Below are 23592 nucleotides of genomic sequence, written 5' to 3' on the forward strand. Positions count from 1 at the left end.
CATGAACTCTGGCTAGCACATCCCCAACTGGGCATCATCCGGATGCCTAAGGCTAATGGATAACAAACATGGATTATCAGTAATCACTCTCTGCAGAAAAGGACAATGGATTTCTTTCCTAGATCTCGGAGGACACAGATGTCAGGCCACCCAGGAAGGAACCTCTTTGGACATTCTGAAACCGCTCATCATAAAAGACTCATTCTCCTGCCAAGGGAGACCAGGAGTCACTGGTACTCAAAGGCCACATCCCTTCTTGGACTCTGAATCATATGTAATCTAATCAGTGACTCTGCCATGACTGCTTTCTTTCACAATAGGACTGACCAGCAGGCGCCAGACCCTCTTTTATTAAATTTCCTAAACCAATCAGCGAGCCATAAACAAGGTCCGGTTTGAGGGCCCATAGGTAATCGCCAGGCCGTTTTGACAAAGAACTTTCATAAACCTGTCATTTAATATATGTTTACCCTTTGTTTTTCCTGTTGCTTTCATCTCCCCCATTGGCCAGCAAGGGAGTGACATCACAGGCAGGGCTCGCGCTCCCATTGGATGAAGCGTGCATGCCTCCCAGACCACCCCTCTTGCTTCCTGACGTCAGGGACTTCTCTGACCAATCAGCAAGGAACCAGCTGGGTGGGTGGGAGCGGAAAATTTAAAAAGCAAAAGTATAAAAAGTGCATTTTTCTCTGTAATGGCAATTGCTACCGTCACCCTGCTCCAGCGGGACAGAATAAACATTGGTGATCTCTACTTCAAACCTGGGTGAGCCTCTTTATTGGAAATAGGGAAGTCTTGTATTGTTTGCTTCTTGCAAGCTCGCCAGGTGCCGCAGAACCCTCTTTTTGGGCTGGCACGGGTCTGCTCCTGCAAGGAGGCCCCGTTTCGCCCACATCTATGGCAGGCATCCTCAGAGGTACAGTAGAGTCTCACTTATCCAACACTCGCTTATCCAACGTTCTGGATTATCCAACGCAGTTTTGTAGTCAATGTTTTCAATACATCATGATATTTTGGTGCTAAATTCGTAAATACAGTAATTACTACATAGCATTACTGCGTATCGAACTACTTTTTCTGTCAAATTTGTTGTATAACATGATGTTTTGGTGCTTAATTTGTAAAATCATAACATAATTTGGTGTTTAATAGGCTTCTCTTTAATCTCTCCTTGTTATCCAACATATTCGCTTATCCAACGTTCTGCCGGCCCATTTAAGTTGGATAAGTGAGACTACTGTATGTTGGAAACTAGGCAAGGGAAGTTTATATTTCTGTGGAAGGTCCAGGGTGTGAGAAAGAACTCTTGTCTGTTGGAGGCAAATGTGAATGTTGTGATTAATCACCTTGATTAGCATTTAATGGCCTTGCAGCTTTAAGATCTGGCTTCTTCCTGCCTGGGAGATTCCTTTGCTGGGAGGTGTTAGCTGTCCCTGATTATTTTATATCTAGTATTCCTTTGTTTTCTGAGTGTTGTTCTTTATTTACTATTCTGATTTAAGACTTTTTATAATACTGGTAGCCAGATTTTGTTCATTTTCATAGTTTCCTCCTTTCTGTTGAAATTGCCCACATGATTGTGGATTTCAGTGGCTTCTCTATGTAGTCTAACATGGTAGTTGTTAGAGTGGGCCAGTATTTCTGTGTTCTCAAATAATATGCTGTGTCCAGGTTGGTTCATCAAGTACTCTGCTATGGCTGACAACTACAAAAATAAACAAAATCTGGCTACCAGTATTTAAAAAACCCCTCTAAAATCAGAACATTCACACTTGCTTCCAACAGACAAGAATTCTTTCTCCCACCCTGGACCTTTCACAGATACAGTAGAGTCTCACTTATCCAACATAAACGGGCCGGCAGAATGTTGGATAAGCGAATATGTTGGATAATAAGGAGAGATTAAGAAAAAGCCTATTAAACATCAAAATAGGTTATGATTTTCAAATTAAGCACCAAAACATCATGTTATACAACAAATTTGACAGAAAAAGTAGTTCATTACGCATTAATGCTATGTTGTAATTATGGTATTTACGAATTTAGCACCAAGATATCATGATATATTGAAAACATTGACTACAAAAATGCGTTGGATAATCCAGAACGTTGGATAAGTGAGTGCTGGATAAGTGAGACTCTACTGTATATAAACCTCTGAGGATGCCTGCCACAGATGTGGGCAAAACGTCAGGAGAGAATGCTTCTGGGACATGGCCATACAGCCTGGAAAACTCACAGCAACCCAGATTAAAGCTTTTCCAAATACAGTAGAGTCTCACTTATCCAACATAAACGGGCCGGCAGAACGTTGGATAAGTGAATATGTTGGATAATAAGGAGAGATTAAGGAGAAGCCTATTAAACATCAAATTAGGTTATGATTTTCAAATTAAGCACCAAAACATCATGTTATACAACAAATTTGACAGAAAACGTAGTTCAATATGCAGTAATGCTACGTAGTAATTACTGTATTTACGAATTTAGCACCAAAATATCATGATGTATTGTCTCGGTCTCTGTTTGATGTGTTTATGGGCATTGAATGTTTGCCCTATGTGTGTATAATGTGATCCGCCCTGAGTCCCCTTCGGGGTGAGAAGGGCGGAATATAAATACTGTAAATAAAAATAAATAAATAAATAAATAAAACATTGACTACAAAAATGCGTTGGATAATCCAGAATGTTGGATAAGCCAATGTTGGATAAGTGAGACTCTACTGTAATATAGACGATTCCCAATGACTGCATATTCTAACACTGGACTTCAGCACAATATTTCTACAGAGTTTCCATTCTAAATTGCATTTATCTGAATTGGTGAAAATGAACTATCTTTTCCAAGAGATAATGTATTGGTTATAGCAAGGAAGAACAATGATGTACCGCTCAGGTTTGCAGAACAAAAAAATATATACAGGAACTTTACTAATTTCAAGAGATCAAAAGAACAGTGGTATTCACAATGGTCCCTCTGATTGCTTACAGAAGTCCACAGTCATAAACAGTCCTTTCTCAGTCCACAAATCTGCTCCAGAGAAGAATGCAGTCCTGATTCTTTACTCTCTCTTTTCATCAGCAAACAGGCCTAAAAAATAGCAATGCCTCTCTGAGTACACCGCTCTCTACTCCAGCAGTAGTCAGTCAGCACTGGAAAGGAGCCCCCAATGGTGTAGTGGACTAAAGCCTCGTGACTTGAAGGTTGGGTTGCTGACCTGAAGGCTGCCAGGTTCGAATCCCACCCGGGGAGAGCGCGGATGAGCTCCCTCTATCAGCTCCAGCTCCATGCAGGGACATGAGAGAAGTCTCCCACAAGGATGGTAAAACATCAAAACATCCGGGTGTCCCCTGGGCAACGTCCTTGCAGATGGCCAATTCTCTCACTCCAGAAGCAACTCCGGTTGCTCCTGACACGAAAAAAAAAAAAGCACTGGGAAAAAAACTTGTCCAAACTGGTTTTACAGCAGCAGAACAGAAACAGTATCCAATCAATTCCAGGTCTTTGCAGGTTCAGCCAATTGGCTTAATGCACTTCATTTTCTAGTTAACACACATATGGCACAGTGCCTTTGCAAACCATGACAGTCTGAACCCCTAAACTGCCCCCTTGGCTAAGGGCCTGCTCTGATCTAAAAGATGGATTGCTTTCAGCTTCAAAGCCTGGCTGCTTCCTGCCTGGGGGAATCCTTTGTTGGGAGGCATTAACTGGCCCTGATTGTTTCTTGTCTTGAATTCCCCTGCCTGAGGCAAGTGTGAATGTTTCAATTGGCCATCTTAGCATTGAATGTCCTTTCAACTTCAAAGCCTGGCTGCTTCCTGCCTGGTGGGAATTCTGTTGGGAGGTGTTAGCTGGCCCTGATCGTTTCATGTCTAGAATTCCCCTGATTTCAGAGTGTTGTTCTTTATTTACTATCCTGATTTTTTAGTTTTTCTTAATACTGGTAGCCAGGTTAATTTTCTGGTTTCCTCCTTTCTGTTGAAATTGTCCACATGCTTGTGGGCAAAAACGTCAGGAGAGAATGCTTCTGGAACATGGCCATACAGCACGGAAAACTCAGGGCAATCCAGCGATTCCGGCCAAGCCTTGGACAAGAAAGCATTACTATTGTGTGGTGATCACTTCTGGGCAAGGTTTGCTTATGGAGTGGGGTTGTCAGCCCTTACCTTCCTCTGAGGCTGAGAGAGTGTGGCTCGCCCAGGGCTATTTCTACTGGTTTTCAAATAATGTTACCTAGAGAGGAGGGAAAGAGGCGTCTGTCATTTGTGAGGACAGCAACAACCCGAGACCCGCCCCATGGCTCTCCCCCAAGTGAGGGGCGCCTCTTCCTTTCCCCATCTCTTCCTCTTCCCGCCTCTCCGTGGTTCAAACATTCCCACCGCCCCCTTTCAAGCGTTCTCGACCTCAAATCTCGCGAGACACTGCAACGAAAGGCGGGATCTTTGGGCGGAAGCGTAAAACATTTGAAGAAAGCAGCGCGAAGAGAAGGAGTGTTTGTGTGTCCGTCGCTCAGGTGAGGCGGCGCCTGTTGGGGAGCTTTGGGGGGTCACCTCTATCTCGTGCCTTTGTTACCTGCTTATTACTCCCCGAGGGAACTCGTAACTGTGTCTCTTTCTCGCTTCCTCCTCTCGACAAACCCGTGAGGAGAATTCAGTCGAGGGATATTTCCTTGGGATGGATTCACCCGCCTCGCAAGGCACCTTAAACAAATGGGGGAAATCCTGTCACCGAACCACATACAGTAGAGTCTCACTTATCCAACACTCGCTTATCCAACGTTCTGGATTATCCAACGCAGTTTTGTAGTCAATGTTTTCAATACATCGTGATATTTTGGTGCTAAATTCGTAAATACAGTAATTACTACATAGCATTACTGCGTATTGAACTACTTTTACTGTCAAATTTGTTGTATAACATGATGTTTTGATGCTTAATTTGTAAAATCATAACCTAATTTGATGTTTAATAGGCTTTTCCTTAATGCCTCCTTATTATCCAACATATTCGCTTATCCAACATTCTACCGGCCCGTTTATGTTGGATAAGTGAGACTCTACTGTAAACGGAGAAAAGCTTGCCGTTTCTTTCCCATTTTTCTTCATGATCCTTGTTGGGATTTAAGAGATACTGGTTGCCTAGAAAGGAACTTCTTTTATTTCAATGGGCTGTTGAAAGATTGATTCAAATGTACCCGGGATTGCATTCTGTAAATTGGTTTTCATAAATAAATGTATATGTATCCATATATACACATTGTGCCCCACTTTCTGCTGGTCATGTACCGTAATTTGCTTGCTTACATACACACACACACACATATATATTTATATATACACACACACATATATACTTACCTGGCAGGGGAGACACCATGATCACATATATACATACATATATTTATATCCATATATATATATATATATATATACACACACACACACACACACACACACAGTAGTCTCTCACTTATCCAACATAAACAGGCCGGCAGAAGCTTGGATATCTTGGATAATAAAGAGGGATTAAGGAAAAGCCTATTAAACATCAAATTAGATTATGATTTTACAAATTAAGCACCAAAACTTCATGTTATACAACAAATTTGACAGAAAAAGTAGTTCAATACGCAGTAATGTTATGTTGTAATTACTGTATTTACGAATTTAGCACCAAAATATCATGATATATTGAAAACATTGACTACAAAAATGGCTTGGATTATCCAGAGGCTTGGATAAGCGAGGCTTGGATAAGTGAGACTCTACTGTATATGTATCCATATATACACATTGTGCCCCACTTTCTGCTGGTCATGTACCGTAATTTGCTTGCTTGCTTGCTTGCTTCCACACACACACACTCATATATTTATATATATATGCATACATATATTTATATCCATATATATATATATATACACACACACACACACACACACACAGTAGTCTCTCACTTATCCAACATAAATGGGCCGGCAGAAGCTTGGATAAGCGAATATCTTGGATAATAAGGAGGGATTAAGGAAAAGCCTATTAAATGTCAAATTAGATTATGATTTTACAAATTAAGCACAAAAACTTTGTTATACAACAAATTTGACAGAAAAAGTAGTTCAATACGCAGTAATGTTATGTTGTAATTACTGTATTTACGAATTTAGCACCAAAATATCACGATATATTGAAAACATTGACTATAAAAATGTCTTGGTTTATCCGGAGGCTTGGATTATCCAGAGGCTTGGATAAGCTAGGCTTGGATAAGTGAGACTCTACTGTATATGTATCCATATATACATATTGTGCCCACTTTCTGCTGGTCATGCACCGTAATTTGCTTGCTTGCTTGTTTACACACACACACACTCATATATATTTTTATATATACACACATATGTATACATATATAATACAGTAGTCTCTCACTTATTCAACATAAACGGGCTGGCAGAACGTTGGATAAGCGAATACAGAAGAGTCTCACTTATCCAAGCCTCGCTTATCCAAGCTTCTGGATAATCCAGGCCATTTTTGCAGTAAATGTTTTCAATATATCATGATATTTTGGTGCTAAATTCGTAAACACGGTAATTACAACATAACATTACTGCGTATTGAATTACTTTTTCTGTCAAATTTGTTGTATAACATGATGTTTTGGTTCTTAATTTGTAAAATCATAACCTAATTTGGATAAGTGAGACTCTACTGTATGTTGGAAAAACAGCTTGGTTTCCACCCTCCAGATAATGGTAATATTGCCCTCTCAGTCTATTTCCTTTAATACAAGCTTTATTGTCTAATTATGTATCCTTCAAACTAAATATAACATAATTTCCAAGTTATGATTCACCATTACAGAAGCTCAGTTTCTGTTAAGTTTTACACCAAAATTTAAATGCTGTAACTGCCTCAATCTGACTGGAGAAAATATGCTTGTTTTTATAAACATTATAGCATAGAGATGACGCATCCTTTAATAATTACTTGTAATGATAGCATTATGATTCCATATTAACTGCTATTGTATTATTACTCCTATTAGTATTGATGCTTTGATCTTGTTCTGTGTTTGTAAAGATATATATTTAAATTGCATTGTGTTTATATGTGTGTATTAGAGCTGTGAGGACAGGTGTGTAGAATCCTGGATTTTGAAAAAAGATCAGGTATATGTTAGAAATAATAGAGAACAACTTGCCTGAGCTCTAGAGAAATGCTGCTAGCGAGACAATTCAATACCAGATTAGGAGGAGAGATACTTCGTAGTCTGATCTGCTATAAGGTTGCAGTGTCTGTTATTTACATACTGCATCAATTTGTAGAATATAAATGAGTTTTTCAATAATGTCTTAATAAATGGGAGGCTTTGCTGCAAAAGGCAACTTATAAATAAATATAGAGCCAAGAGAGTGTTTAATACCTATCTCGTCCACCTGAGGCTGCTTTAAAGACTGCAGGGTATTTAGTTTCACAATTTTGTTTGTAAATCACTATGGAGATGCAGAAAACAAGGTATAATAAATAGTTAGATTTGAACTAGCTTTCATTAATAGTCTTATATTCGTGTTAGTAATATAATGGGAACAAAACAAGACCTGTTTGAAGCACAGCTAGAAAAATGCCCTGTAATAAATACATACATACATACATAAAACTTTATATACCACCCTATCTTCTCAAGAGGAGTCAAGGCAGTTTCCAACATAGCAAAACATTCAATTGCCAAAAAGAAACCATACAACAAATTAAACATAGTAAAAATAATAAACATAAGACAAGAACATACGATTCAAAACAATCAAAGATTAAAATCCAGTTACAATATGCTGTAACAAAACATGATGGTAAAAGGATGATGCTACCATGTTGTAGGAGTCAATGAATGTATTCTAGCACTCGTCTTTTAAGTAATCTATCTTTTTGCAGCTATGAAAGGGAGAAAAACACTTCATATAAAGGAGGCCTTTCAGCAAACTCAAAAACCTCATCAAAACCATGCAAAGCTGGTGACATCTTTAAAACAGACCTATGATGAGGTAAATATTATACATTTACTTTGACTGATATCCTTTTTGCTCTTAAACTTTTTCCACTCGTAACCAATTTCCATCTTTTACTCTTACCAATTTTTTCATGACTGCATCATTTTGCTAAGGGGGCCAGGACCCACTGTTTAAGAAGCAGTGCTCTAGAATTAACTGAGTGGTTCAAAACACTTATAAAAGACTGCAGCATCTTTAAAAAATATAAACTTACTGCAAGTAAATTATACTTCTAGAAGCACATCTGTGGATAGAGAAGAGTGCAAGCTGAGAAAGAAAAAAATAGCAAACTAAGGAGGGAAAGAAAGGGAAAAAACCAATAGTTTCTTTCCTCCAGAGTGTGTTCAATTTTCTGAACACTGGAAACAAGGCAGGGTGATGTTCAGCTGATACTGTAATAGCAATCTGATGGTGTTTTTACCTAGCTGCCTCCCTGCCCAGATGAAAGGGCAGACATATCTATATGAATTTGTAAGACCTGAACTATGTTGATGAAACAGTTTTATTTAAAGCAGTGGTTCTCAGCCTGTGGGTCCCCAGATGTTTTGACCTTCAACTCCCAGAAATCCTAACAGCTGGTAAACTGGCTGGGGTTTTGTTTTTGTTTTTTGAGTTGTAGGCCAAAAACGCCTGGGGGCCTCAGGTTGAGAGGCACTAATTTAAAGATGGTTAAAAGGCCTATGCTCTAACTACCTAAAATGTTAAGAGTGGAGCAGACAAGCTCCATATTTTCTTTCTCTAATGCAGTTGCTGTGATTGGACATGTTCCAGTCTGATTGGAATAGTTTTCTTTTCACATGGTTGTTGTCAATACAGTTGGAATGTATTTGTTCCAGTTAAAGCAGAGGTGTTCCCATGTAATGGAAGCTCTCCTTGTGAGAAGAATGGTGGAACTAGAAATGGGATGGGCAGGGGTAGCCTGTTTTCTTGACATGTGGTTTAAACATTACTCCTTTGACAGAACAGGTATAATGTGTTTTCCGCTTCTGCTTCTTTCTGTTCTGCTAAAGTTCAGTTGTGAAAATGAAATCATATTGAGTATGATGTAACTTTTAGTTGCAGGAAAAAAGCGGTTTTCATGAGGAGTTTGTTCATTATCTTAAGTATGCCTTAATAATCTACAAACGGGAACCTGCAGTGGAAAAAGTGATTAATTTTGTGGCCAAGTTTGTTGCTTCCCTTTATGAGCCATTAGAAGATGATGCTGAAGAGGAAGAAACAGAAAATTCACTTCTGAATTATTTGTTCAACTTTCTACTTGAGGTACCATAAGAAAATGTTTGTTTGTCTTTGTTCTATGTTAAAAGGCATTGAATGTTTGCCTATATGTGTAATGTGATCCGCCCTGAGTTCCCTTCGGGGTGAGAAGGGCGGAATATAAATGCTGTAAATAAATAAATAAATAAAATCTGATAATGGATAGATATTTTAATAATACAGGCTGAGCAACCCTACTCTGGAACCCGGAATTCTCCACTTTTTGCAGTCAGTTGCCTGTTTCTGCCTTTGAGCCAATAGTTGTAGCTCACTTGCCCATTCTTTTACAAGGCAGAATCAGGCTTTCCCAGATATTGTTTCCCTTCAAATACAATATCAGATACGTAATATCCTCAGTCTCTCTCCTAGCTTCTCATACACAAGACAAGTAGGAAACAAATGAGACTTGAGGCTGGTTATCAATATAAGGATTTGAAATGGCAAGAGGCATTTGTGTCAAGCTCTGTGCTTAATCATAGAATCATAGAATAGTAGAGTTGGAAGAGACCTCATGGGCCATCCAGTCCAACCCCCTGCCAAGAAGCAGTGCTTGGATTTCCACTATTTCACAATGTTCCAAAATCTGAAAAAATCCAAAACACCACTTGTCGCAAACATTTAGGATAAGGGACATTCAATCTCAATTATTATTTTCTGGATAGTTTATCAGTCTGCATAGTAGTGAACCATGTGTTGATGTTATTTTCTTTAAAATAAATAACTTCAATATTATGATATTTTGGGTGATTATTTCATGTTGTTTTAGGCACCTTGTGCCATATGTAAGCTACTCCGAGTCCCTTTGGGGAGATGGAGGCGGGGTACAAAAATAAAGTTATAATTATTAAAAATGTGACATCTGTTTTCTTACTATAAACACTTCTAGTATCGGCTCAGCCCACACTCAAATTAGGTAGACTTATGGTTAGACCTGTATCTATCAGAATGGTAGCATAACTTCAAAAGAATGTGGAACATACATTTTGTTAATATGAAGTTATATAGTTACTTTTCTGAATTTTGAATGCATAATGCGTATATAAGAATAATACAAGGATGCTTAAAAATAAACTCCTTCTTTTTAAAGTCCCATAATGCCAACAACAATGCAGTTAGATTCCGAGTATGCCAACTTATTAATAAACTTTTGGGAAGTCTGCCAGAGAATGCTGAAATTGGAGATAAGCTGTTTGATAAAATTAACAGTGCCATGCTGCTCCGAGTGAAAGACAAAGTTCCAAATGTGAGAATACAAGCTGTGCTGGCTTTGTCTAGACTTCAGGATCCAAAGGACAGTGATTGCCCAGTGATTAATGGTAAGTTGATGGGCTTAGTGCTGATTTTTATATTTTATATCAGTTGGGTGTTTTTCTTTGTAATTGTTACACATTTTGGGTGGAATATACTGCATCACGAAAAATTCCAGTGATCACATTACTTTTGAACTTTGCCCGGAAGACTGAAAGGTGCTATAAAGTGGAAAATAGATAATTTATCCATGTCAGAAGTCTCACATGTTTAAACCTTTTTTTTGGGCAAGCTTTCCCTTCCAGATCATAAAGAATCGATCATAGTGATAAAAAGAGGTTAAAACATTCTTGAAATTCTTATTAATCATTTCCTAGCTTACTGGGAATAAATATTGGCTAATAGCTGGAATAAACACGGAACCCCACACAGGCTGAATCCCCCTTATCTGGAAATCTGAAGTACAGTAGAGTCTCACTAATCCAAGCCTCGCTTATCCAAGCCTCTGGATAATCCGATCAGGATCAGGATCAGAAACAATTCATAAGCACACAGTAACCATATTCCTGCAGTATTAATTAATGTCAGTTAATTTCCACTAGCATTTAGAAAATGGAATCAAATTTCAATAGCAAATATGGATTCAAATTGTCATTGCTGTCTTGGTGATCTAAATTGCTGACCTAAATCGGTAGCCAACCTGTGAGCATTAAACATTTAAAAAGAGATTTCACATTTTAAAAAGATCATAGAATCATAGAATAGTAGAGTTGGAAGAGACCTCATGGGCCATCCAGTCCCCCCGCTAAGAAGCAGGAAATCGCATTCAAAGCACCCCCGACATGGCCATCCACCCTCTGCTTAAAAGCCTCCAAAGAAGGAGCCTCCACCTCAAAGTATTTTGGCCCCTCTCAATTCCTCTCTTTATATTTATGTACATATATTTTCTAGCTTCTAATAACTCTTACATCATGTTTTCCTTTCAGTGTATAACAATTTGGTTGAAAATGATTCCAACGCAGAAGTCAGGCGTGCTGTATTGTCATGTATTAGTCCCTGTGCTAAAACACTTCCCAAAATTGTAAGTCGGACTATGGATGTGAAAGAGGCAGTCAGGAAGTTAGCATATCAAGTAAGCTGATTTTTGCTACTCTTGCTTCTTGGTTTACTTTAGATTTGCAACATAGATTTACATTCTGTTGTTGCTGTATTTTGTATCTTGTGTTTTGGGGTATGTCTTTTATAGTGGTGTGTTTTGGCATATTTTATTGTATATATTTTGATATGTTTTGATGATGTAGTCTGCGGGTAACATTTGAGGTGGGTCACAAATAGAATGTATTATTATTATTATTATTATTATTGTATGACACAGCAAACAAGATAGATATGCTGGATTTCGTTTCACAAAATCACAAGTTGAACACTTCCCAAGTGTCTAGGACTGTGTGATGTATTTTCGGATGATGCGTGCAGATCCCAGTAGGGTGGCCTTTTGCAGTTGAGAGATCGTAATTTTGTCAATGTCTATTGTTTCCAAATGCCGGCTGAGATCTTTTGGCACAGCACTCAATGTGCTGATCACCACCGGGACCAAATTGTCCAGTTCCGCCTGTGTCCAGTTTATAATGCCAGCAGTATATCTTATGACAGGTATGGCTCAGGTGTTTATGGCTTTGATGGTGTTGCCTCCATTGAGCTTGCTTTTGAGAATTTTTCTGACCCTTTGTGTGTATTCTTTGCTGACCACAGTTTTCACATGTTCATGCTTGATGTTCTCTAGCTGTAATATGCCCAGATATTTATAGGCCTCTGGCTGGTGACACTTTATTGTTTGGCCATTAGGCATATTTATGCCCTCACTTTCAATGATTTTTCCCTTCAATGCCACTGTCGAACATCTGTCAAAACCAAACTCCATGTTGATATCAGTACTAAAAATTCGGACAGTGTTGGTCAGAGACTGGATATCAGTTTCCGTTTTCCCATACAGCTTCAGGTCATCCATGTACATCAGATGTGAAATTTTGTGAGATTTCTTAGATGTTTGATAGCCGAGATTTGTTGTTTTGTAAGATTGTTGACAGAGGGATCATGGCAATAATGAAAAGCAGAGGGGACAATGAATCTCCCTGGAAATTTTCTCTTCTGATGTTGACAAGTCCATAACTTTCATTTCCAACAAACAGTTCAGTTTTCCAGTGCTCCATCATGTTTTCAATAAAGGTGCCAACGTTTTTACAAATTCTGATGGCGTCCAGGCACTTGATGATCCAGCTGTGTGGGAGTGAGTCAAAGGCCTTTTTGTAGTCAATCCACGTCATGTGAAGATTAGCTTTTCGGCTTTTACAGTTCTCCAGAATCATTTTGTCAATCAATAACTGGTCTTTTGTGCCCCTACTTTTCGGTTTGTTGCCTTTCTGTTCATCTGGCAAGATGTTTTTTTCTTCAAGATAGTCTTGAATTCTGTCAGCTATGGTGCCTGTCAGTAGTTTAAACATAGTGGGCAGACACTTTATTGGCCTGTAATTTCCTGGTGCTGCTCCTTTTGCTGGATCCTTTTGTATCAGGTAAGTTCTTCCAGTTGTTAGCCATTCACTGATACTTCCTTTCTGCAACATCTCATTGAATTGTTGGGCCATTTTTCCATATAAACTAATCAGATGTTTGAGCCAAAATCCATGAAGTTGATCACTATCAGATGATGTCCAGTTTTTGACTTTTTGCACTCGTTTGCTGATCATTTCAGTTGTTATTTCCATCTGTTCCATTTTGTTCTGTGAGAATTTTCCTTCAAACTCATTTATCCACCCAGCGTTTTTGTTGTAGTTCTTATTTTCCCAAAGTTCTTTCCAGAACTTTGTTGTTGCAGTTTTCTCTGGCTTTATGGTTACTGTGTCTGTTGTTTGGTTCAGGCTCTGGTAGAACCGTCTTTGGTCTGACTGAAATAATTGATTTTGTCTGTACTGGATGATTCTGGCTTCATATATTTCCATTTTTCTAGCTGTCGCTGTAATTTGTTCTTTTACTATTTCCTCAATTCTTCAATTTTTCTGGTGTTCAGCCAGTACTTTCTGATCAGGTATTGCTTGATTTTGTCATTCTTCAGTTTCTCCTCTTTCATATTTTTCAGGTTACTTGCATCTGATCTAAGTTTCTTGATTTTCAACTCTAGCCTGACCTTCCACTTTGGTTTTCCAGTCGATTTTCTTTGGGGCTGCCTTGGTTGTAGGAGTCCAAGTTCTTCTGTTACTATCACTGCTGCACTGTAGGCAAACTGGTTTGTTTGTTCAATTGATGTTATTTGGACAGTGGGGAGTACTGTATTCACATCTTTCATGAGAGGCGCCAGATGTCTCTTGGGCACTGTTTTTAGAGCTGGGAGCCGCTTTCTTATTGCATTTGCTGCAGCATGAGCCATGATCTTATTCTTGAGCTCTTGTTGTCTTGCTGTCAAGGTTCCTGGTGGTTCAACAGGTGTTTCAAGTGCTGGTTCTTCAAATTATTGCAAAAGTGCCACACTTTCTTCTGGTTCAATCTGACATAAACAGTGCTTTCACTTCAGAAGATTGCTGTAGCAATTTTAGAGGAACCTGAACATCTTGACATGGATATGTATGGAGAAGCAATACAATACATGGATGCTTCTTACTAAAGTGGGATTTGAGTCATATTTTTCTGTGCTTTTATGATATAAGAGTGCAGGCTTCTTGTGTTTGCCCTGAACCATAACAGGTTCAAAAACAGATGCCTTTTTGAAGGTTTTAGGAATATAATTCTAGGTCACACTCCCAGCTTGCAATTTTTCAGGGGTTTTCTGAGAAAAGAGAACTACAAATGGAGCAGTACATTAGCACTTATTGTAATGCTCCTAGGCAGCGCGAACACTGGGAACCAACACGGAGGCCAATAAACAATCTAATATCTTTATTAAAGCAATAAATGTTTCAAACAAAAACAAGCAGAATAGATAGTCAAGCAGTTGACCTTTTAGGAAAGATCAAAGTTAGTCCAAAAAATGAAAGTCTTAAGTACAATATTAGAGTCCAAAGTCCAAAATCCAATAACCGAAACACACTCAAACTTAATGGAAGTTTGAGTGGGGAAAGAAGCAAAGTTCCTCAGGAAAATACTTGAATAGTCCAGAGCAAGGTTTCAAGGCAAAGCTAGGGCTGTTCGTGATGGATCTGAAACGCAGTCCAAACTTGACAAGGGATGAGACGCAATGCCCGGTCTACTCGAGAGTAAGCGCGCCAGCAGGCCGCTTGGAAGCTCAGGATCAGAAGACGATGTATTCTTCCATCAGAAGTTCAGTTGACACTGCAACAGAGATTCTCTGCGCAGAACTTTTACTGTAGTCCAAGAGCTCCCCCAAGCAGGTGCTTGACTCCCCAAATCTTCCCAAGAGAAACGAGCTGTTAACAACGAGGCGCCAGATACCTGCCTCCCCAATTCTTCCCAAGAGAACAACTGGCTTAGCCATAATCGCCTCGCTCTGCTAATCTCACACTTCTCCTTAAACTTTGTCTTTGAGAGCGATCTGTTTGAAAGTAGCCCTTCTATCAAACTCCAAACTCTCCGGAGATCCGGGAAGAGCCGGCAACATCTCAAGGGCATTCCTACTTGGCTCTGGCACGGCAATGTCAACAGGAGACATCTGGAAAGGGATTGAATCTTGCTGCGGTGGGAAAAAACCCAAATCCTCTTCAGTTTGATCAGCAATGGCTGCAGGATCAGAGGCCAAAGGTCCCTGAGACATCACACTTATGCCTTCTTGCGGTTTTTAGCATGCTTTCTTATTGAACTACTTGTTCCCAGTTCTTTGATGGAATTACCATTTATTTTTCTCCTTCAATGTATTTTAGATTTTTGAGGGTATGTTTCGAGTCAGAACTGGGAATTTCATTGCAGAAATGAAGTCTCTTCTTACAGGTTACTGACTTATTGTGGCAAAATGTCAATAGCAAAATAACCCTGTGCCCCATTATTTGAAGTGTCAAGATACAGTGTAGTCAGCATTGATTATTCTTTACTGTTTTCAAAATGTTTTAGATTTAGAGTAGATATGAAAAGGGGAAACAAATGATCAAGGGGCTGTAAAATTTCCCCCCTATTTGGAGTTTCTTTACAGTAGGAAGAATGTGACTAGGAGACTCTGATAGAGGTGTATAATATATTTGATGGTATACAGTTTTGAAGCATGGCAAAAATTGGCAACAAGAGTTGAATGTAAATTAAATTACATTAATAAAATTAATGTAAGTCATGGTTAGTATTACCTTCATTATGAAAGGCAGCTTATCTCTAAACACCAATGCTTTACTTGCGGGCATCTAGATGGCTACAATAATGACACTGAGTCTGATTGGTAAAAATGCATTATTGATAAAGAGCTAAAGTATATCTTCTCTTTTTTCAAAGGTCCTGGCAGAAAAGGTCCATATAAAAGCCTTAACAATAGGCCAAAGGGTAAAACTTCTGCAGCAAGGGCTTAATGATAGATCAGGTAAAATACTTTTATTTTGCATTTGCCTTGCTTGCATTTCTTTTTTATCTGTTCTGTGTTTTCCTTTTTTTCAGTTTAAGTGCAATGTGTGGCAGTAATGAACAAACTGAAATCCTGTCAAAATTGTGTGGGAGTAAGTCCCATTGAAACCAGATAGTTCTATATTGGGAACTTGGGATGTGCTATATGCAGTGACATAGTAAAATGGTGTCCTTTACGTAAAATTACAGAACCAAGGTTTGATTTTTTGATGAAAAAATATTTTCAAGTTATAGTTGGTTGAATCCATGGATGAAGAATCCTTGGATATGGAGGAGCAACTGTATTAATACAAATATTTAAACTAAGATGTTAGTATCCTTGCTCCTAATGCAATATCTCTTATTTTAGTAAGATAATCACTTTCTTTTGCTAAAATCCAACTTTTTTGTCATAATCCTGCTTCCTACATTTAAATGCAAAGCCTTTTGAAAAAGTAAGAGGAGGAGTTAATTAGTAAACCTTGTGCAGATAGATATATGGTAACCTGTTTGGTGAGAATTACTGACAGCAACTAAAATGTTGGAATAAGTGTCTCACAGTGAAGAGTTAGGGAAGAATCACTACAAATTGCTATGATGGTTTTAGAAGAAAATCCACACTTGCTATTAATTCAGAGAAAGTTTTGTTTATAATATGAATGCCATTTAATATGACATATTTAGTTTTGAATTAGACAGTGGTGAGAATGAATATGTACTGAATAACACACTGATTCCAGAATGATAGTTTGAGAAACGGTATTTGAGTTGACATTCCTCTTTCTAATAGACCCAGTGAAAGAAGTGGTACAGAAGAAACTTCTTCAAGCATGGCTACGTCTAGCGGAGGGGAATGTGTTAGAATTACTTCACTGGTTGGATGTGGAAAGTTGCCCTGAAGTGGGCGTTTCAGCTCTTAATGCAATGTTTTCATTGTCTCCACTCAATGATGTGATTCAAAACTTCACAGAACTTGATGGCAGGTATGTTTTTGTTATGACTTTAAAATATATTTCTATTTGACACTTTGATTTCAGAGTTTTTATTTCATTGAGTAAAAAGGAACTACGACTGACAGTCGGGAAGAAATCTAAAGATTTATGTTGCAGAACTTAATATCAGTTTTGATTTTGATTAGTGATATGTCAGGTAACTTTGTTCCAGGAAGCAGTATACCTGCATGAACATTTAAATGTTCTTTCTTTCCATTAAAAAGAACCTCAATTCTGTAACTTATGAAACATCACTAATGTGGAGCTAGAGTACCCATTGCAAATATTTGAAGCTAAAGCAAAGTGGAGCTCACAACAGGACAGATTTTTGATACCATGGCTGCCACCGAAAATGAAGGAAATTCTGAGTGGTATTCTGTGGATACCAATACTAAAAGACAAGGGAGTTATGGATAGATTGGAGTTTTCCAAGAGTGAAATACTTAAGGCGCAATTGCAAACATTGCCAACAAAGAGAAAAAATAAGACTAGTGCAAATAAGCCAGAATAGATGTCCAAACTGGGCTAAGATTCAAAGGAGACATGCATAAGAAGTGGAAAAGGGGAGAAATCACCAAAGAAGAATGCAAATGAATAGCCAACTTCTGTAGGGAAAAGGTGTGCAAGGCTAAAGTGCAAAATGAGCTCAGGCTTGCCAGGGATGCCTAAAACACTAAAAAGGGCTTATTTGCTTACTTTGGTAGAAAAAAGAAGATCAAGGAGGCGATAGGTTCTCTGCAAAGAGAAGATGGGGAAATGCTGACGGGACAGGGAAAAGGCAGAACTACTTAATGCCTTCTTTGCCTCAGTCTTCTCACAAAAAAGGCTGATGCATGAGGAGGAAGAACAAGGGAGAGGTGCACTGCTGCTCCATCTAGCTGATGTACTTAAGGAAAAGTTGCAGTTTGCAGGCTATTTACATGTTCCCTATATCTCAGTGGGATGAAAATGGCCAGCCTCCATAATTCTGTTGCCTTACTACATTCCTTTGGTAGGTCTGCTACAGGGAGGTGGGGGCTGCTTGTGTGAGAAGAGTCTATAACATGCATGTTTGGGTTAGGTATATGATTATGGATTTTTCACTTTCATGGGGATCCCCCATGAATAGGGTGGGGCTGACTTTACTTTCAATTTGATGAGAACATGACATCTTTGTGTTTTGTTTTAAAGGAAAGTAATTCCAATAGAAAAGCTAACTGCAGAAAGTGCCCTATTTTGGAAGATCCTTTGTGAATACTTAAAATCTCAGAAAGAAGAAGAATTTTTAGAGTCTGTTCTGCCAGAACCTGCTGTATATGCAGATTATCTCTTAAGGTAAATTAATAGTAGTAAATTAGAAAATAAAGTGTTTATTAAATATATACTCTGCTTTCCCTCCTATCATTACCATTTTCCCTGGATATAACTCACTTCTATGATATTTATGGAAATGGAGGCAGAATAAACCAATCTATAATTTGTTAGTGCCTAAAGGGGTAAACATGATGTATGTTTGGGAATAATATAAATATGTTTTTCATTTTTATGAAGTTACATTCAGAACGTGCCAGTTCTCAGTCAAGAAGAAAAGGAAGATATGACCTGTCTTGATAATTTGATGACCAGAGAATGTATAGGTCAGCAGCTGATTCTTATGTTAGGCTGTATGGATACATCTGAAGAGGGAGGAAGGTAAGATTTAAATTAAAAGCAAACCGATGTTTGATCTCTGCTTATGGTGGAAATTCCTTGCCTTTTTCTAATGTTTGACTTCTTTGCTTGGGGACCATGGATTGTCTGGTAAAGCATCTGCTATTACTGCTCAATTCGTGTTGTATTGTGAGTTCTAACTATGTTGTTCTGTGCAAAAATAAAGCATAATCAGTATTCAGCAGTACAATAAGGACGTGGCTCTTTAATAATCACATTCAGATGAATGTATTTAATGTATATGCAAGTTCTACTTATTTAAAACAGAAATCCAGCAAGTACGAACATTATTGTGAAGTTACATAGGTACATTTTAAAAGCTGGGCATCCTTTTAAGTAACATACACATGTATAATATATATCTGAGCAATTCACACCATGCAGGTGAAAGTAATAGAAATGATTAACGAGTCTTCCCCTCATTGTGTTGACGGGATTAAAGAGATATGGTATTGATCCATACTATTGCTCAACATAAATGAGTTATAGCTAGCAGAACATTGTTGGCTAGGAGTAGAATATTATGTACAGATCAAAACTATCAAATCATACACATGTATCAAATCCAAGCTGGTCAAAGCTTGGAAAATTGCCTTAAATAGCTAAAGAATTCATATTCTCAACACATTTTTTATTCCTACAAAACTTGTTCAGATAGATTTGGTATCTTTTTTGGGGGAAAAAAACTCTATAATTATGCTTGTAGAGCAGTGATCCTCAACCTGTAGGTCCCCAGAAGTTTTGGCCTTCAACTCCGAGAAATTCTGCTGCTGCTGCTCAGTCGTTTAGTTGTCTCTGACTCTTTGTGACCTCATGGACCAGTCCACGCCAGAGCTCCCTGTTGGCCGTCACCGCTCCCAGTTCCTTCAAGGTCAAGCTGGGATTTCTGGGAGTTGTAGGCCAAAACACCTGGCAACTCACAACTTGAGAACCACTGTTGTAGAGTTTGGAATATTAAAGAGTAGGGGACATAATTCTCAACTTTTGGTCCTCCAGATATTTTTGGCTCAGTGCCCAGAAGCCTTACTATGGTTAATATTCAGGAATTCTGGGAACTGAAGTCTCAAACATGGAGAGAAGGAAAGGTTGAGAACCATTGTATAGAGTAATCAGAAGCTAACATTATTGAGACCAAAGCTAGTTTTTTTTAGCTAATAAATATTTTAATATTTATTAATAAATATTTCAAATTGTTTGGAAATATCTTAACCTCCTTTTTTTTCTTTGTTAAGGAAGAAATTGTTGACTGTCTTACAAAAAATCCTCATGACTCCAACCACTTCCGCTTTCCTTGTACCATCACTTACGGAAAACCTGCTCCAAATTCTGAAAGATGATGACAGAAGAATCCAGACTGTACGTTGTTGTATTTAGGTTACAACTGTACTAGTTGCATTTGCAAATAATTTCCATGCACTTCAGTTCTCATGATAAATGGTAACATTTTTTCATACATTTAAAAGAACATAGCTCTTCCTGACAATTCAGTGTATACCTACTCAAAAAGATCTATGAAATGTTTCAAATATAAACACATGTATCTGTAAACAAAAGTGGCATTTGTGTGTACAGTATTAAATTAGTTTGAACCAGTTGTAGAAAATAACTGTGTTGGTTACCTTAGTCTTTATTCGGGATTCCACAGAGATGTTTTGCATAGCAAGTGTAGCATTATCTTTGATGATTATAGCAAGCAAGCAATCTACCTTTTATCTTGGAATTGTCTGAGGAGTTATGTGGCCATTCCTATCAGCTCACCTGGAGAAGAATTCTGGGAAACCATACTATGTAATTCCAAATCAGCAAACCTGCTTCATACTGGCATTTCCTGCATCAGAGCAGCTAAAATAAAGCATGTGATGCTATCATCTGCAAGAGCCCTGTGTACCTCTTGCTGGCAGTGTTCTACAGCACATGCTTTCAGCCTTTTTCTAAGAACAATTACTTGATCAAGACTGTTCATCAAGTAGTGCCCAACAACACCCAGACTTTTCTTTGGAAAACACAGGTTGAGAAGAGTGTTGGTTCTCTGTAGCCGCACATTTTTAGAAGTGTGGTCCATAGTACATTCAGTCCCCGAGTTAGTCTTCCAACTTACAAATGACTCCTACTTAAGAATGGGGGTGAGACAACAAGAAATGAAGGAAATCTTCTCATAGGATGGGAAATTCATTCCTGGCAGAGTTATCATGGGGAAAAGGTGTCCCTACTTTATTTCCAATCCTTGTTTCCAAAACAAGCCAAATTTTTCAAAACCCAATTATTACAGGGACAGAAGGTGAAATGAAACTGTCTGAAAAGGGGGACAGACAGCAAAACAAACACAACAGGGGTGTTAACCCTTTTTCTTTGCTATCTAAAGTGAATTTGGCTAGAGTTACACTTAAAAATGTACCTGTTCTGACTTACATACACATTCAACTTAAGAACAGACCTGTGGAAACTATCTTGTTCGTAACTTGGGGACTGCCTGTACTTCATTTTAATTTACGTATGCTAGATGCTACAACCTGAAGGTGCATGTAGAGCAGCACCCAAAAAGTCATACTTCTTTCCTCATCAGGCCATTCTCTTGGGAAAGATAGGGTTAGGGGGATTTCCTGACGGCACTAGAACTAAAAAGTTTTTTGTGTAGCAATGCCCAATAGTTAATGTTTCACCTGCCTTTCCTTGGGAAAATGTGGGTAGCTGGCAGGTGGAACGAGAGCTATCCACCACACTTTTTTTGCTTGCTCTGCTTATAGTATTTTATCATTGAAGGAATATTTTCAGCATGAGAGATGGAATTTCATGGAAGATCACATAATTCCCACAATACAGTAGAGTCTCACTTATCCAACATCCGCTTATCCAACGTTCTGGATTATCTAACGCAGTCTGCCTTTTAGTAATCAATGTTTTTGTAGTCAATGTTTTCAATACATTGTGATGTTTTGGTACTAAATTCGTAAAATCTACGTAGCATTACTGCGTATTTTAACTACCCTTTATGTAAATTTTGTTGTTAAATATGATGTTTTGGTACTTAATTTGTAAAATCATAACCTAATTTGATGTTTAATAGAATTTTCCTTAATCCCTCCTTGTTATCCAACATATTCGCTTATCCAACATTCTTCCGGCTTGTTTATGTTGGATAAGTGAGACTCTACTGTTATTTAACTTTGGTTCACATTCTTCTTTGAAGCGTTTGTAATATATTGCTAGTAAACCATCAGGACTTGGAACTTTATTAATCTTTGTTTTTCTAATTCTAACTAAAGTTGCTTCTAATGAACTTGGGGTGTTTAGTAACTCTTATTGCTGCAAAATACTTGAGAATTTATATTTTTCATGGGATATCATATTATTTTCCCAGTAGCTGAACACTGGATCATGTTGATTGTCCTAATTAACTGTTGCTTATGTACACATTGTGTATTTTGTATCAAACAGGCCTTGTTCCTTTGAGCAGTGATGGTATCACATAACCAATAGTGGTGTTGTTACTGTTGCTAGGCAGAAAGATTGGAAAATACTTGCTAAAACAGCTGCTGGCTTGAGACAATAAGGAAACTTTTTGTTAAAGTATTTGTTGAGATTGTTTGGGTCCATAATGGTAAATGGACTAGCTTTTTCATCCTTTCAAAATCAGAGGGGGTATTTTTCCTCCTTTATTCAAATTGTTTGGGGAAAATGTTTGTGGGGCCCTTTCCCTCGTAAATTTCAGCTTGGTCCTTATTTTATCTACATTCCTAGGTGGCTGAAATCATTTCAGAGGTTCGTGAAGAGGTTATTACAGTAGATAAGCCATCAGATCCTACCGAAATAAGGAAACAACAGCTTCAGGTAAGTGTAGATGGAGCAGAACTGGGTAACTTCAGGAAATTTGAAGGCCAGAGATGTGGTGTTATATATTTTCCAAAAATGATTTTTTTTAAAAGGGTCGTATTCTTTCAGTTGTAGTCATTATTTATTTTATACATAAGAGAAATATATGTTACTCTATTAATGTCATTACAATCATTCCAATAACATAATTTCCACATAAAACCTGGACTACAATAAACCAAATGTGCTAAATCAAATTAGTTAGAACTTTGGAGAAATTCCCAGCTCTTCATTTTCTGATCTCTGCTGCAGGCAAACCTTTCATCTCTGGGCTCTTCTGCTCTAAAATGTCTTTAAAAATATTTCATTTTAACATTTTGGAGAATTAAAGGACGAGTTGGAAATCCTCCTGCTCAGGATTCCTTCAGGACCATCAAAATAATATTTTCCTGTCTGTCTTTGATGAGGGAGGATGGAGGCAGCAGAAGAGCCCGCTTGTCACAAAATAGCCTTTGCTGTTTTCGTAATTCATTGTTGAATTCATCTGTACTGTAATGTACTGAAGTTTATCTCGGCTAGAAGCTGTACCTTTAGTGATGAGTTTTCATTTTCAGTGAACCTCTAACAGCCTGGTACTCTGTAGGCACTTTAGTATGGAGCCCCTGTCCATATGTATTTCTGTAAGATGGAGCACTTTATGGGGAACAGAATGTTATTTATTCAGCATAAGGCATTTAGTTGGCAGCAAATGCAAAGGATCAAGTATTGACATGCTGTTGCCAGATATAAAACTTTGCGTCCCGTTAGGGAGAAAAGCGGGATATAAATAAAGATTTTTATTATTATTATTATTATTATTATTATGAAACAACTGGAATAAAATACATTGAGACACATGTCTGGTAATCTGTAAAAGTTATCATACTTTTTAATTTTCATGTTAATTATAATGCAAACCTAAAACTGAGAGGGCTTAAGACATAACTTTAATTTTAGAAATAACACCAACGAATCTTCTGT

The 23592-nt window shown here is 38.0% G+C and overlaps 1 protein-coding gene across 3 annotated transcripts in view; it reads left to right on the forward strand.

Moving 5' to 3' along the window:
• The first annotated feature begins 4407 nt into the window (after positions 1-4407).
• ncapg (non-SMC condensin I complex subunit G) overlaps positions 4408-23592 on the forward strand; it is a 33852-nt gene continuing 14667 nt past the window's right edge. For 2 of the 3 annotated variants that reach the window (XM_003221347.4, XM_008111299.3), the window contains exons 1-11: positions 4408-4516; positions 7935-8044; positions 9107-9313; positions 10395-10623; positions 11542-11687; positions 15977-16061; positions 16872-17064; positions 18244-18387; positions 18604-18744; positions 19995-20118; positions 22501-22590. In XM_003221347.4, the coding sequence (XP_003221395.1) occupies positions 7937-8044; positions 9107-9313; positions 10395-10623; positions 11542-11687; positions 15977-16061; positions 16872-17064; positions 18244-18387; positions 18604-18744; positions 19995-20118; positions 22501-22590 (1467 nt within the window). In that variant the 5' untranslated portion in view covers positions 4408-4516; positions 7935-7936. Of the gene's footprint in view, positions 4517-7934; positions 8045-9106; positions 9314-10394; positions 10624-11541; positions 11688-15976; positions 16062-16871; positions 17065-18243; positions 18388-18603; positions 18745-19994; positions 20119-22500; positions 22591-23592 lie in introns of those variants that run through there. The other variant, XM_062982123.1, reaches the window with a different exon arrangement.

Source organism: Anolis carolinensis, chromosome 5 (genome assembly GCF_035594765.1).
Source record: "Anolis carolinensis isolate JA03-04 chromosome 5, rAnoCar3.1.pri, whole genome shotgun sequence".
NCBI lineage: Eukaryota > Metazoa > Chordata > Lepidosauria > Squamata > Dactyloidae > Anolis > Anolis carolinensis.